Genomic DNA, 16,740 nt, shown 5'->3' on the forward strand with positions numbered 1-16,740 from the left:
GAAGACATTCATGGTTCCCAGAATAATCCTAAAGACTAAAAACTCCTCAGACCCATTTACTACTACTAAATTGTTGACATGTTTATTTTATAGTGAACTTCTAGACAACTATTGGATAGATTGCCATGTGATTTGGTATACGAACAGTTAAAACTAATCTGACAGTCATTTTTGTTTCCACCAGTCACCTGTAGTCAATTGTACCCGTGTTAATCCATGACACACACGGGCAAAGGTCAATAAAGAGGAAAGTAAACTCTTCCACCACTTTTCTCTCACATGGGGTCAGGAATTGTTTTGGAGATCGAGAGACAAACACTAGACATAGAGTATGACAGCTGGTAGAGGACCAAGTACTAAAGACCAGAGAATCTTACGGCACAAAAAAGATATAAAATAAAGGATGAGGTCACTAGAGATTAAAAAAGAAAAGAGAGCATTGCTGTTTAAAGCACCTCCCCCTGGAACTAAGACAAATTGGGCTATGCTCTTGTCTTGGTGGCCCCCAAGTGCCCATCCCTCTCTCTGAGGAGGAAGCCAGTGTCTCCCAAGCATTAAAGTGGAAAAACCAACGGCACTGCAAGAATTTAATGAGGAGGGCTCTGCACTGTTCTGTGCGCAGTGTGTGACACAACACTTCTTGGCATGTAGGGATTTTTTTCTCTCTCTGTTCTTTATTCACTGCCTTTATTTCCACTGCCTACACAGGAGGAATGGAGTGGAAATCCAGGCTTGAAACCAGTCCTGGCCTAACAAAGACACAGATCCACAATGTGTTTCACACTGCATGTGAAATAAATCTAGAGTAGAGGGCAACTACTAACAAAGGTCAATCCCAAAAAAGGAAGACAAGTCCAATAAGAAACTTAAGACTTTAATTTACTTTTAACAGTTTTATTTTGTCTTTCTTGATGTGAAAATTATATTAATGCAAATGATATCGTAGAATACAAGTTAAATTAACATTCTAAATCATAACTCTCGAAGCAAGCCTTAATGTTCATATATTGACCACTACTTTGTCATCGGGCTGACGGAGCATTGACTCTCACAGATCACAGTTGACTGTCTTATTGAAGCTTTGCACAACACAGGAAAAACTGAGCTGAAAAGAAGGTTTGTGCTTCCTTTGAATATATTTGATCAATCATTGGCAGCCATAAGATTGGAGTGCAGGCACTGACCTTTGTTTGGGAGCTGCATATGTTACATTAGTGGTGGTGGAGTAAGAGGCGTGCCAAAAATGTATTAAAGGAGTGGGAGGCAGGAGAGCACTCAGCAGAGGGGTGGGGTGAGGGTCGCAGGGGTACGGGAGGGGCCGTGGGGGTCTTGTGTTGAAAATGTGGCAGGGGGTTGATAGATGAACATTTCCAACACCGGTCTGGTTGAGTCGTAAAACAAGTCTTATTAGATGGCAACTGAAAATCAAAAATCCTTATTTTGTCACCCAAACCCTCTAACACTGAACTTGCCCTTGGTCCCCTGTCTGTTAACATAAAGTCCTCTGCCAGAAACGTAGGAGTAATATTTGATTCAGATTGAAGCTTCAAACCACAAATCACAAAAGTTGTCTTGCTTCCTTCAAATAAGAACCATCTCCACAATCCAACCTAGAACAAGTCATTTATGCTTTAATCTTTTTAAAGCTAACTCCCTCCTCTCTGGTGTCAACCAGAAATCCCTCCCTCCCTTCTGAACGCAGCAGCTCGGCTTCTCACTGGTTTTAGTAAACAACAGCATATTCCTCTAATCCTGACGTCTCCTCACTGGCTCCCTGTTTGTTCTAGAATATATTTTTAGATTTTACTGCTAATTTTTAAAGCACAACTGGGTCTGGCCCCAAAGTATATTGCAGACATATTGCATTAGATCCTAAGGTGGGTTCCAAAGTCCAAGCTCAAACTAAAGGAAAAAGCAGATAAACAGAATCAGTAATCTCTTTTGAACCACTTTTTAAAACCCATTTTTACAGACTGGTTTCATGTGTTTTTTTAACTAAATTGCTGTATTTATTTCTTAGTTTATTTCTATTGTACAGATTGGTTTTATTGTTTACCTCTTACATTAGTTTGTCTTGCTTTGTTGGGCCTCACTGTTAAACTTTCTGTGGTTTTATGCACTTGCTTTTGTTGTTTCTTCTGTCAAAACCATTTGCAAACTCTATATAAAGACATTTATTATTATCATTATTAATATTGTTATGAATGAGTGCCTGGTGATAATCCAGAGGAAGCACACTGAGGGGCAAAGCTGTGCGATGTCAGTAAAAACACATTCTTTGGACAAACCGAAGGGATTCTAAATTACCTATAGGGAAAATAAACATTTATTAAAAAAAAGTTTTTCTCAATAATTTCACTCAAACCAAAACTAATGGTTCACACTAAACATAAAGCACAGCACGCCCTTGACTCAAAAATGGACGAAAGAAATAGTGTTTGACTGTGGTCACAGAACTTCACGTATGTCTAAACCACAACGATAACATAAATGCCTTATGAATACCTTCTCTATGCTATCTAGCTATATGTTAGAATGTTTCATGTTTCATTCAAACAAACACAAACAACTTGCAAAGCTTGAATTCAAATTTTGAATCTATCATAATGTAAATATTTCATCATATTTTTATCCATTTATTGCAGTGCAATCACAGCATATGAAACATGGGCCTGCTAATGCATTCAACCCACATTGGTCTTGTTCTCATGAGTCAGCTGTCAGGCTGTCTGTGTCAGACCTTAGTTTGCAGTGTAGTACACTTAGTGATAAACCACAGAAATATACAGCATTACATGAGGTTTTATGATCACAGAGAGTTTGTGTATCAGGTCTCCACATCTGTCAAAATGTTGCCTCTCTGTCTCCCTCCAAGTGTGACAGGATGATCACTGTCCTGATGTCTTCAGTTATTGTGTTTCTTCTGAAACATATCAATGTGTTTGCATGTGATACAAAAGGTCCGACCTGATGTTCATTACAAGGAAAATAATAATGTATTATTATATATGTCGATAAACAATATAAATCATGCCTTTTTCCAGCCACAGTACTTATGTAGCGTGTGTCCCAGTAAGATGAATACACTATAAAGTCATTTATCAATTGATGGTTTTTATGATGCCTGATTTTAGGGGCTGCTGCAAGCTTCTCATCACCCCAACTTCCATGAGAGAGAAAGATGAAAAAAGGCAGATAAGAGTCTTTATAAACTCTAGCAGCAATGCTTTGAGTTAAATGTTCACGCCACAGTGCTAACGCACCGGCAAATATGTTTACATGCTAATGTAGCAGGGAACGTCTCGCCATCTTCATTTCTCATGTTGGCGAGCTGATTGGAATGTGATCAGTTTTGCACAAATTAATGGAAATTATTTGTTGGAAATATCCCCTTGAGGTGTAACATCTCGTTTTCAAAGGGGGCCTTAACGACAAGTTTACATTGCATGCACAATTAGAAAAAAATCAATAACAACAAGATAAATAGACAGTACCAAATATGACAACACAAAAAAATAATTGTGGCCTATACAAAATCAGGAGGTCATATTCAAACAGAGCATGGAACTTGATACGTATTAGAATATAGAGAAGCATTAATGTCACTGATAGCATTAACTAATACAGTCACAAGACATAATTATAGAGATGTCATTATGGACATGCACAACTGATCCTATGAAGAGAAAACAGAGCATTATTGAAACGGTGTAAAGATGATATGGATCGAATATTTACAGGTAGAGCAGAAAGAGCATTGAAGACAAAGGCGTTTTTACCGAATAGACTGTAGGAACAAAAAGAAAAGCTGTAAAGAAGAGATAGGTACCATCAACTGTTTTAAGTTAAGAAGATAATTGAAATTAATCCATATAGAAATTAACGGGGCATCTATGCTGCTGTTTTCTTATGTTGGGAGGAGGCACCTGAAGAGTTTCATACATTCTACAGGGATACGTTATGAAAAGACAGCCAATAAAAAAACTATAAACTATATTAGTTTATAAACCAAAATATAATCCAAACATATATTGATGATGGAGTTCACTGAAGTAGATTGACAAAGTGACTAAAATGTATCCCAATATATATTAAATGTAATTTAAATTGAATCCCCTTCTGCCGAAAGGACCAAAGTCAGTAAAGTTTTTTCTGTGGGGACCACAAATGTTTTTACCAGATTTCTTTAAATTAATCTGATATCTTCAAGTGATTTGAGGCTGGATCCAAGTGGTGGACTGATTGACTTTTCTATAACTAGATCCAGGCTACTCGCATAACTACAACAGATTGATCGACCTAGGAGGAGCAGAAGCTTTTACTCCCTAGTCCCTGCTAAAGATCAAGATCCTTCACCTCCAATGATGCAACTCATTAGCATGATTTCATTAGACCTTCCTGCCTGATGAACACCCACATCATTCACAACACCTTGTGTTTAAAATGTGTCCCAGACTGAGGTTGTTGCGTGTGCAGGTTTCTTGTCAAAGTAAATGATTAAGTCATACTCCTCATAATGGATGAACTGGTCTTGAGGTTTAACATTTATATTTTCTAGGATTTGTGTCACACATGTGAATATATGGTTGCTTGAGATACAGCAGTTAACCTACTGAGTAAAAGACCATCATTGCTGATGGAATATTAATAAGATAATGCAGGCTGTAAATAACCAGAGCTTGCTTTCCTCTCAGTATATGTCTAAGCCAGTGGTGGCCAATTATCTTCATGAAATGATAATATTATATTTATTTCCTCATTAATAACCAAGGAGTTGGTTTTAAAAGGTGTCCTTATGTGTCCAACCCTTTGCAGCTTGATGTCGACTTTGAGATTCATCCAGAACCCTAATTTGCATTGCTTTATTCATTAAGGACCTTTACCGCAAATGCTACTCTGTGAACACTTAACAACTGTAAATATGTGTGTGTGTGTGTGTGTGTGTGTGTGTGTGTGTGTGTGTGTGTGTGTGTGTGTGTGTGTGTGTGTGTGTGTGTGTGTGTGTGTGTGTGTACGCGTGTTTCCATTCTGGTGAAAAATGGGATTTAACTTTATGGCCATTAGTTTGGGCTGTGTTCAGAATAATAATCCGTGGTTACAGAAGCATGTTAATGTGACCAGAATGGAGAGAAACCCAGGAGGCCTGCAAATGAACCAAATGCTGCTGTATGAATGGGAAAACATGAACAAAAGAAGGGAACAGACAGGGGAGGAAAAAAAAAGAAAACAAGGGCAGAATGAAAGACAGTACACACTCTGGCTTTAGTAGTAGAAAGAGCAACATTATGATAAACACAAGGAAATTAAAGGATAAGGGTAATGATGCAGGAACAGAAAGGATGGCAGAAGGTATGAAGGGAACGACAAAAGAGAAAAAGAAAAGGGTAGAACAAAAGTGTTGGAAGTATAGAATGAATGGACGTACTACAAAGATTGAATGAACAAATGAAAAAGACAATGTGGGGAGAAGAGGAAAGAAGAATTGCTAAAAAAAAAAATAGGGAAAAATAATGAAAAAGAGATGAAATGACAAAACGAAAGGTGTTTTTTTTAAGAGCAAAAGGATAAAAAGAGTAAAACTATGTTGAAAGAATGGAGACATGAATCATGGAAGGTAAAATAGAAATAAAAGCAGCAGAAAAGGGGCAGTGAGGTAATGGGCCCAGAAGAAGAGGAAGAAGTGAGTGAAATACTTACTGAACTGTTCAGTAAAACATGAGGACCGTTGTCTAACTGACACACGAATATCATAGTAAAGTAGTGACATTTCTTTCACCTTCCTCACGGAGAAAGCAGCTGCTTCCGTTCCTCTGTCAGCAGGGATGACTGATGGAAGTCGAGTCAAGTGCATTTCAACATTCAAAATGAGAACACGTTGTGGGAAATGGCAGGAACACCCATCTACACCTTTCACGGGTGTATCGGCGAGCTGTCACAGCTCCAGAGTGAATGGCCACCTATCGAGCCTGACAAAAGAACACAAAGTGTCTGAAAGTCCTGACATGTGCCAACGTGGTGGAGAAGAGGGGAAAGCCCATGGTCAAAAGAGCCACCACCTGGCGACCGTCTGCCGCCTCTCTGTCAGGAATATCTCATCAAGCTGCACCTTACGGCTTTTGAAATGACTGGCCATGTCACAAGTTTGGATGTTGGGGAGGGAGAGTGCAGACTTTCTCTCTTTGGCTTTTGTCGAGTCCATTTGTTTTCCCATCTCATCTCCTTGTCTCACCTCCCGGTGTTTGTTTGGTGTCGCCGTCGGTTAGGCTCGTCAGCCTCCATGCCGGTCGACAGCCTGTCAGTCTAAGCTCCTTTTAACACACAGCGGCCTTGCACAGTGACACAGAAGCTCCCCTGGCATCCCGCTTAGCAAAATAGAAAAAAAAGGGCTTGGCTGCATTCACCTCTCCACTCTCATCAGCATCTCGTGCTGTCTCTATGTCTTTCTCTCTTCCCTTTGTTTTTCCCCTCTCTGTGTTGTGTTTCTGCCTGCACGCTACCGGAGCCTGCCAGGCTGTCTTGGAGCATTTATTGGTTTACCAAGAGGGAATGAAGACAAAAGAAGTGCACGGGCTCTTTTTGCTAGAAGTACATTCAACTAATCGTTTACTCTGTTGTTGCCTGTAGGGCTGGGTTAAGCTCCATTTCATTCTATAGTAGTGCCAATAAGGTACTGGAGTCTTGCTAATAATACCCAATCTATACTGTTTCTCATTCCTTACTTTGACGAGCACAAACACATTTTTGAACAATGGATCAAATGATTTTATTCATGTGGGTCTTTTGCAGCGACAAAGCCACAGTTATCATCCCTGCTGTTTGTTTTGATTTTCGAGGCCGAAAACTTCACCCTCAACCTGGAGCTGCAGCAGAGAGACTGATGTGGAAACCACGAATGGAATTGCAGAATGTGATAGGAATCAACGAAAGGAATCCACCGTAAAACGCGGGATATCATGGAATTTGTGGAAATTTAGGGTTTTCCCTTTCTAGATGAACGTTAAGCCGAATCTACAGGGAAGAAGAAGAAAAAATGAAACACTCACATCCCTCTCAGAAGCCTTATCCAAACTGAGGAATCAGACACCGAGAGCTTAATTTAGAGTAAATGTACAAAAGAATATAATTATTTTTGTTTGATTTATTGAATCAATTTCTTTGATAAAACTAAAAATAAATAAGTGCAGTGTTCACGGTTATGATGAGTTACTCTTTCTGATGACAAAATCCGCTTGAATCCCAAAACATAGAATTCAGATATATTTGTAAAGAAAACAGAAATAAAAAAATAAAAGAATTATCCAGATTTTATAGGGCCTTAGCGGAGCATTGAGCAGCTGAAGAGCCAGATGAATGTATGCTCATGCTCTGTGTCTGCTGGATGTGTAATATGCATCGATTATACAGTTATTTTACTGACTAAAACATCGAAAATCGGCAAACCTTTGATCCAAATGAACAACTTTCTGATCAGATCAGAAAGTTGCATCCAGACATTCAATGCCATTATTTTTCTGCATTCAGAGCTATAAACACATTTGGTTCCCCAAAAAATATTCAAGTTTGATAGCCAGTACTTGTTGCTTAGCTGAGAGAAATGTCAAACTTATCGATGGGTATAAATCTGTCACACATGCAGTGCAGAGTGATCTGCTGCTGGTTCTCTTTAAAGACAATGCGGTTGCAGCTCCAGCGAAAAGAGACTACTTCAAAGTATGTTTGATGCAGGATCTAGGCTTTTTCCAACAGCATTAGTCAGTTGTACAAAACGCCTGCTTCAGAGGCGTGATGATGATAATGGCTGAGGGAAGCAGAACACATGGCATCCAACAAGAAAACCCTGCCGGAAGCAAACAAGACTTAGCAAGCAGTATGAACAGAGAAAGGTGGGGGGGGGGAGGGGACAGATCAAAAAATTTCAGGAGGCACCCTCCAGAAAATGATAGGGGAACACCCTCTCCTCTCCTCCAAATAATCTGGCGCTGGACTTGATTAAAACAATGAAGTGGAACAATGGAGACACGGAGATAAGTGAAAGCCTGGTGGTGGTTGAAGAGCGCGCCTTTACTTTCAGCAGCCCATTACGTCTGAGAGAAACGCAGCCCGGCATGAGGAGGAAGCCGACAGCTCCATCTCTCCCACTCTTCTCCTATTTCAGGCTGTACTGTGGGGCCATGAGTTTATGAATTCATTTTTTTAAAATCTGATGAGAAACAGATTAAAAAGCTAACAGCCACGCTCAGTTGAGCGGAAACGCTGATCGAAAAACAAAATAAGGCGATGCTTCGTGCTCGGCTCCGCTCATCGTGTTCCTGAGATATCATTAGCGCCTCTGCACTTAATATCATCATTGCTATTGTTATCATTATCAGACCGATTTATCTTTTAGTTCCCCCCTTTGTGAAACAAAACAGCATCATTTCCAGCTCAAAATCAATAGCCCGATAGAAGGGATGTTCTCTTTTTCCTCCATTTATCTGCTTCCCGGTCCCTCTCGCTCAAGCAGCTACCTCCTAATGACACGACGACAGCTACCAAAGCAGCATCCTCCATGGATAACTGCCTGCCGCCACCCCTCCCACTCCTACTGCATCTTACATTCACACACACAACCACGACACGCTATCTTTTAATCAATCTATTAAGGAAAGCCGGGATGGTGTTGACAGGCCCCTCGCTGACTGATAAAGTGACCCGCGAGTCGACGTGCAAGCGCTTTCCCGGCCACAGCGCATGCCGGATAATAGCTCGCCGAGCACTGAGATGATGATGATGATAATGTTGGCAACCGAGGGCCACGGAGCATATCCAATCCCTTCCCTAAATGTCAACCTTCTCACCGTATCGCTGCGACAAAAAGGCTCAGAGAAAAGGTTTGTGACACGGGGCCTGCTTAGAATGGTTAACAAACCCACTTGTCTCATTTGTTCCTGGATTTAAGAGAAGCAGGGAAGGTGCATGTGTATGCACATGCACACTCAGAGCAGAGAAAAGGAGGGTGCATTCAAAAGAACAGAGGAGGAAAGAGACAGAGATAGATGGAAGGGTGGTTTGTGTGTATATGGGGGTGAAAAGATGTGCTAGCTCAGGCGCTTGTTGGGAGATTACAATGACTGTTCTGTTTTTCCTCCTGGCCAGGAGCGACGGGCCCATTCATTTTCACAGTAGAGAGCGACAGATTGAAGGCCAGACATCTCTTTCTGTCCCTGTCTCCTCTGTCTTCTCCCTTTTCTTTTCTTTCTCCGTCTCTCTTGTGTGTTTGGTTAACCCAGGGCTGAAGTGCAGCGCAGTGACAGGGGCGTGATGCGTCGACGCTGACACCGCACGGCGCAGACGGAAAAGGGAAAGTGATGCTCTGTGTCAGCAAGCGGACGCCCCGCGGGGATGTTCAGGGTTTTCCAGACCCCCCAAAAAAAACAGATGTTTGTGTGGCTGCAAACCAGCCATTATGTGGGCGACTGGGGGCGTGTTGGCAGCAGTCGGGTCACTGGTGCAGACACGACCGCACGGCACAATCTCCCTGTATTTCTAGCGGCACTTGGTTGAATCATTGCCGGTGTTGCTCTGCAGCGAGGTATGACATTATTAAGGTGGACTCCGGAGTAAACAATGCATTCTACTCTTGAAGAGCTCAGAGGATGAAGCGCTTACCCATGCCCTCCTTAATCTACAGCTCAAAGCTGAGGCCGTGATTGCGGACGTCAGAGCATCAACGCTCAGGAAATCACAAGGAGACGCTTCAAGGATGCAAAACTGGATACATACATGAAGTGAGATAAATCACTGCTTTTTTTCTCGCATGACTTCTAGCAGCTTTTCCAAGAGAGTGTGGTTTGTTCACCTAATGAGGAATGAGAATCTTTACCACATTTTACTCAAACCAATGAAAGCTACATTCTTTAAAAGGTCATACTTTGATCACAAGAGCAGAGAACAGTATACTGTACACGAGGTGAATGAGAGATGTGGTTTAACAGACACACTGTGAAACTTCTGGTCACTTCTGAACAAGTACAGATGTGAACCTGCTTGGTCACATTTGCAAATCTTTTATGAGGCAGGCAATCACATCATGCACAACCATTTCAATTGTCTTTATCCTGTATTCCTGGATGTGATCTTCAAATCTCAAAATCTAAATTTTTCTCATTATGATTATCTTGTTTTGTCTTGCGAGCTAATTCGTATTGGAAACAAGTTGGAATACCAATAACACACACAAAGATCTGCCAGTCGGGTGCCATTGTGTTTCTTTTGTTTTAAAGAAAATGAAATGCTTTAGGACTCAATGCTGCAAAATGAATTAGCGTGGTGAATGTTTGAACTGAGAATCTTTACACAAAGTGAGAATATTTTCAGGACCTCCCTCCTATTACCTCTACTCCACAACAAAGCCAGTAAATCAAAAATGTTTTTTTATAGCTGATTATACACCATTAACCACCAAAGCGATCCACATTTGCATGTGGCCCACGGGTGACGTGCTTTTTACGGAAAGCCGATCTTGCCTTTCGTTGCGCTTTTCCAAACCAATCTCCTGAATAAGAGTCTTATTAATAGAAAAGAGGAGCGGGCCGGAGGTAAGGAGAGCAACGCTGAGAGCCTGCGGATGATGATACCCAGCAGGAGAGAAGCACACTCATCTCTGTTTCTACATCATCTGCCAGCCGTTAACATGAACCAGCCACCTCGGGCTCGCTCCAAGCCGTTATCATGACAACACACGATCAAGCCGAGGGGAGAGAGAGGAGTGAAAGAAGAGGTCAAGTAGAGACTGGAAGGGAGAGAGATTATTATTATGTCCCACCGTGGATTTGTCCTTTGGTGACAATGTCCATTTTCACAGATATGCGTCAGGTCGCTCGAGCATTACAAGCAGGCAGATCAATATTTGTCCATCTTTTCCTTTATTCCTATTTGATATATTTTGTTCACTTATTTTATTAAAATTGATTTTCCCCCTAACCCAAAATTATATTTTAAGATTTGTTCCTTTATTTGTTACCTTTCAAAATGCAAAGTGATATGCAGCTAATTTTGACATGATTGTCATGCAAGAAGCCTCAGCCCCCTTCTCCCAGCAGGCAGAATATTCATTTTCTTTTTTATAAAAAAAAACAGTAAAATAAAAATCATTGCATGTATCTGTTTGATGTGTTACTTTTTCTTTCAGTTTACACTGCTAATGAGCTAGTTTATTAATACAGAACTACATCTTTAAAAAAAACAAAAAACATTAAATCCATTTGATCAAGGAAAATCTACTGGCTAAACAATCCTCATGTGAATCACCGCAAAAAAAGGAATCCTCAACCTGTGGGAGAAACTGCTCTCCATCCGTCTATCTAAGCCTCCACCCATCCATCAGCACCATCCATTTCTCTCTTTCACTTCTCCACTCAGTCAATGTTATTTCTCTCCAGATTTGTGATCAGATAGAAATGAGAGATGAAAAATAGAGGGGATAGAAAAGCACGGCACAAAACCCCTGAATGTCTAACAAGCACCATTTCATGAAATTCATCGTCTATCTATTTGTCTATCAATCCTAAAGGCATACTGGGATGGATTTGCTAAAGCACTGACTGTGTTCATTGGTCAACAGGGCAGCATTATCTTTTGCTCTCCGGCTCTCATTCTGGGTGTTTAATGACATCTCTTAAGACTCGTAAAACACAAGAGCTAATCTCAGCGAGCTGAGAAGTAGGCCGATACAGTCCGACTAGCGGGTCACATCTACAGACAGCTATAGCTGACAGCTCAAACCACACGCTCAGAGAATGTCAACATTTTTGTGGCTCCTCAGACTGGAGGTTGGGGTGCCAGTGTGAGTCCACAATGCTATGGGGGGGTCCAATGAAATTAGTAAAAGACAGTTTGTTCACGCAATTGTAACACACCCATCTAAAAACAGAGCAGGATATTATATCAAAATGATGACTTCATAACGTGACACACTTGGACTTATTATCATGTGAACTCTGGGTTCCATTTTAAGTTTGCCGTTTAGTCGTTTTACAAGCAGAATTACATGTCTGAGCCTCTCAGTGTGCTCTGGCTGAGAGAAATAAACTGCAGTCTGCATCCACATTACATGTCCATCATTCTCTTTTGCTTATTTTGTCATGTAATTGAATCCGATGAAAGCACTATTAGTCATGCCAAAAACCAAGATCGAGTTAAAGAGAAATCTTGTCAAAGATATTGGGATTTTGAATGTTATCCATATTGTGCAACCTCTATTAAATACCGTCTAACAGTAATGATTCATATCAGACGACAAAGATGCTCACAGAGGGAGGTCATTTGTAAAATATAATCACATATGTACATAATATGAATCTGATTTAAAGCGGCAGTGAACACGAGAACATCACTGTAACACATAGAGCCCTGATAGGGTCGGACAGCGTGTGAAAGTGAGGTAGTCGTTTCTTGGCTTTTTCACATGTCGTGCACGTGGACACTGGTCAAGGTCAAACTTGATTTGTTGGATTTATTTTTCAATTTCATACAACCGATTCCTTCTCCTGTCTTTGAATATAAAAAAAAACCACCAGAAGAGGTATTGTTCCTCTTCAGGTGTTGGCCCCTGAGGCTTAGGACCTGCCACACAGGGGTCCAGGGCCCAATGGTCTTTGGTTTAATTGTAATTGAAGCAGACAGCTCCCTTTGCAAAATGAATGTGAGAAACTGTTCAATTATACTATGTAATATCTGGAGATTAGCCCAATTACAGAAATAAAGCATTTTGTTTCTCCCAATTAAAACCCCAATGCGTTGCTCAACCATATGGGACCCACATCTTATTGTTGGTGGAACTCCTTTGAGGGGTCTACGTGACTACCCCAAACACAGACACAAGGTCTGCTTCCCCCTCAGCACAGATTTAAGCCTCATCCGCAGTTTCTTTGGGGTCGTGTGCCGGAGTGTGTGAAGCGGCTTCTCAGCCCTGCTGCCTTGCTTCAGGCGGTGAGATCACAGATTTGGCGTGCGCGCAGCCGACTGACAAGACATCACATCTTCCTCGTTGTATCTACCCAAAGCTCTGACCCCACTAGCAGCCTCCCTGCCGAGTGCCTGGTTAAAACTGCCTCAATCCGTTGTATATTTTGTCCTAGTTTGACTGCTATTTAACCGGAACTGCAGAGTCAAATGAAGAGGACTGAGTTTCACCAGGGAGAGGGAAGGCATGGGAAACGCGCTTCTAAGACAATAGTTGGATGAGGAGGTTCTAACAGGTCTCTCCACTGCATACTAATCCTTTCACTAACTGCCTGCGTGTCCGATAGTTTACACTCGTCGTTCCGGTGCCAGGGAAGCGCGTCGAGCCAGAAGGCACAAAATGCTCCCAGCCAGTGACCCGTAATAGGATCTTCAATAGGAAGACTTTATTCTATCAGCCTGTTGGAGATGCGTTTCGTCCCGACAACAACGCAGTTGTTACGACCACATTCCTTCATGGGCACGAGCAACAAACCAGCCAGTGTTTGACTTGTAGGGGTGTGAAACTTACCAGGATGACACTCGGCCCGGAGGAGCACGAAGGCAGGCAGAGTGAGTGAGAAAATCCACCAGCAGCAACAACACGAATGCAGTAGCCTCCACATGGCAGTAATGTGCACGTCGACATGCAAACAATAAGCCGCAACAACTGTTGAGTTTCTCCCTTTTTGCGGGCGATTCAGCGACGTCTTCGCTGCGTAAAAAGCAGAGCCGGAGACGCAGCGCAGACGGAGACCGGGCACGGTGGAGGGACGAGAGATGTTCAGAGGTCCAGTAAAGAGTCTTTCCGTCCCGAAATAAGCCCGATATCCCCGGATATGAGCATAACACGCCGACACCGATGGTTGTGGAGGATCGTGTATGTGTTCAGCAAGATGAGAGCGGGTTGCTGGAGACTAGCAGCGACGGTCCACACGGCGCGTCGTCGCTCTCGCGGCTGCGGCGGTAGAGGCAGCGCTCGTCGGGCACACAGCTAGAGGAGAGTCGGTGTTGATGGTAGGAAAGCGCTGGAAACGTTCCATTCCTCCGTCCATCCAGGAAAAAGCGTATGAGCCCAAGTCTGGCAGAGACTTTAAAACAGTCTTGAGGGGGAGAGAGACAGCGAGAGAGCGAGAGAAAAAAGGATGGAGAGAGAGAGAGAAATGGGAGAGAGGTCATTCCTCTGGATCCTAGCGCCGGCTCCAGAACGCACAGTCGCTCGGTTTAATAGCGAGCACATGTCCTATAATAATAGGTAATAATAGATATCAGCTCCCCGGGGATCCTCGAGCTTTTTGTTCATATTAATGACTCCAAAATAGATCCACATGCAGAGCACCCCCGTTTCACCATTCCGAAAGAGTCTGTCCGAGAAGGAGCGCAGTCTGGAAGCCTGGTTTAGTAATGATTTATTGACTTTACTAAAAGCATCAATTAAGGCAATGCAAGGTGATGTGGAGTCGACTAAACGAATACAAAATAATGCATTTCTATCACTATGATGGCAAATAAAGGTCAAATCCAGAGGCACAAATATAGACGGTGCAGGCTGGGTTTGCGTTTTCGTTTTTTTGCGTTAGAAATATGAAAAAGAGAACTCCATGTCAATTAGATCCTCTTCATTTCAAAATAATTTCTGTTGATAAAAAGTTACTGGTTATGTACCACATGACGAAAGCATTGACTCATTTTACTTTTATTCAAGGTCTGCTCAAAACATTTTTGATCATCAGAGAACAAGACAAATAGCTAAGAGATCTTGATGGGAAACCGACAGACACTTACAGGGAAAATGTTGACCTTTGGTCCAAATTGTAAACTATTCTTCCCATTGTTTAAAATATTGCTCTGAACATTGTCAGAACCGCAGAGGGACCTTGTATCAGACATTCCAGATGGCAACAAGTGTGCACAGTGGAACTTTACTCACAAAAGGTCACTCGTTCACTCGCCCGCATTCTGGCAAAAAGTACTCAACATACCATCACTTGCAACATATAAGCACTGTCTTAAGACTTGCATATAAGCACCAATGACCAAAACAACCCTGTGGCTATGCATTTTGAATCATTCCAACACCATCTATCCACATTCGGATGGAACATGTGTAAACCCCCACAGGGGAGCAGAAATCAACACTATTCTTCTGAAAAGAGAGAAATTCTTCACCCTTAACACACAATACCAGCATAGCAGTGGTTCTCAAATCGGGGTATGTGAAGGGACTCCAGGGGGTACGGGAGATTTTTAAATATTTAAAATGAGCATGCATTAAAAAATCCTTTACAAATAGCTATTTTATAAATATTTAATAAAATGTGACTTTATGGTTATGAACTAAATTGTATATATTTTATATTAAATTAGACACTGAGAACTCTGTATTAAAAAATAATGTCAACCAAAAAAGCTTTGCAGTGGTCAGGGGGTACTGGCTGGAAAGAATATTTCACAGAGGGTACATCATTGAAAAAAGGTTGAGAACCCACTGGCGCAGGGTATGCACTAAAAGGTTCAAGCAGCCGGCCCGGCTATGAGAACAAAGCACAGAGAAGCTCTGCTTACGACACACACACACACACACACACACACACACACACACACACACACACACACACACACACACACACAGAAATAATTCAGTATCTGCTGACGTAGACATTACTATACCATGTCTTTACATAGACAACAGTTATATGATGCTTTTTTCATGTTCTGTCTCATCAACAGTGAACCTTTAATATCTGTTGTAACAATCACAACCTAAATGATGAATGTGTTTTTGTCTATATAATATATTGTGTGTTCTGCTTTGTGACGGTGATTCGACAATGCCTGATGAAAGTCTCCGTTCAATTGAAATGTTTCTCCATTAAATCAAAAGAGCAGGCAGTATATCATTGTGCAGATCTTTCGTATGAGTTTTGGTTGAAAATTCAGGAGGACCATATCCCCACACAGCATGCAGACATATTTGCATGGGCATGAAGGAGCGAGAGGTTTTTGTGAATATGTTTTTCAAACGGTAAGATTTACACACAGTGTTAGGTTTAAAGTTGTAAGACCAAAACATGCAGACAACATATGATAGGGACTTGTCAATCACAATGTAGCCCCGCCATAAAGTATAACCCGTTGTATAGTCTATTTGACTCGAAATGGATCATAATTTACTAAATAATGTTCTAAATTATATATAATGCATATAATAAATAAAAATTATACAATACATTTATAATCAATACATTGTCTAAATTCTCAAAGACACTTTACAAACATTACAATCCTCATAAAAGAGCTGTACACTATAATAAAACAAAAAACTTAGAACATACATTATAATTGTGAAAAGGTTTTGATTTGATTTAAAATATAGAAAGGTCAGCGCAGTTTTAAATGTGTGAGACAAAGTGGAGTCGTCGATGGTGAAGCAGAAGTTGTGACTGGTTTTAGTGAGGAATTTGGGACCGATGATGATCATTTCAGATTCAGATGACAGTGAGGCAGTTGAGAGTTCAGAGAGGAGTGGGTAGCAGTGATAATGGCTTTTGTTGAGATGGAGAGTCATTAAATTATTAGCATAAATGTTCATGATGTATTGAAGAAGACTTGAAACTATAGATTAACACCATACATTCATCTTTACAACACTTACTGATGTAAATAAATCGAGAGAAGTAGTCATTTTCTAATTGACTTCTATAAAACCAGATGATTTTTTTTGGAACCAGAGCAGTCACCCCCTGCTGGTTGGTAGAA

At 41.3% G+C, this 16,740-nt stretch overlaps 1 protein-coding gene across 2 annotated transcripts in view; it reads right to left on the reverse strand.

The window, feature by feature from the left end:
- LOC137796156 (receptor-type tyrosine-protein phosphatase gamma-like) overlaps window positions 1-14,032 on the reverse strand; it is a 377,436-nt gene extending 363,404 nt beyond the window's left edge. For both annotated transcript variants that reach the window (XM_068593883.1, XM_068593882.1), the window contains exon 1: window positions 13,514-14,032. In XM_068593883.1, coding sequence (XP_068449984.1) covers window positions 13,514-13,607 — 94 coding nt within the window. In that variant the 5' untranslated portion in view covers window positions 13,608-14,032. The remainder of the gene's footprint in view (window positions 1-13,513) is intronic.
- Between the last annotated feature and the right edge of the window lie 2,708 nt (window positions 14,033-16,740).

This window comes from Clinocottus analis, unplaced genomic scaffold (genome assembly GCF_023055335.1).
Source record: "Clinocottus analis isolate CAN_PGR_092001 unplaced genomic scaffold, fCliAna1.0.p SCAF_3, whole genome shotgun sequence".
NCBI lineage: Eukaryota > Metazoa > Chordata > Actinopteri > Perciformes > Cottidae > Clinocottus > Clinocottus analis.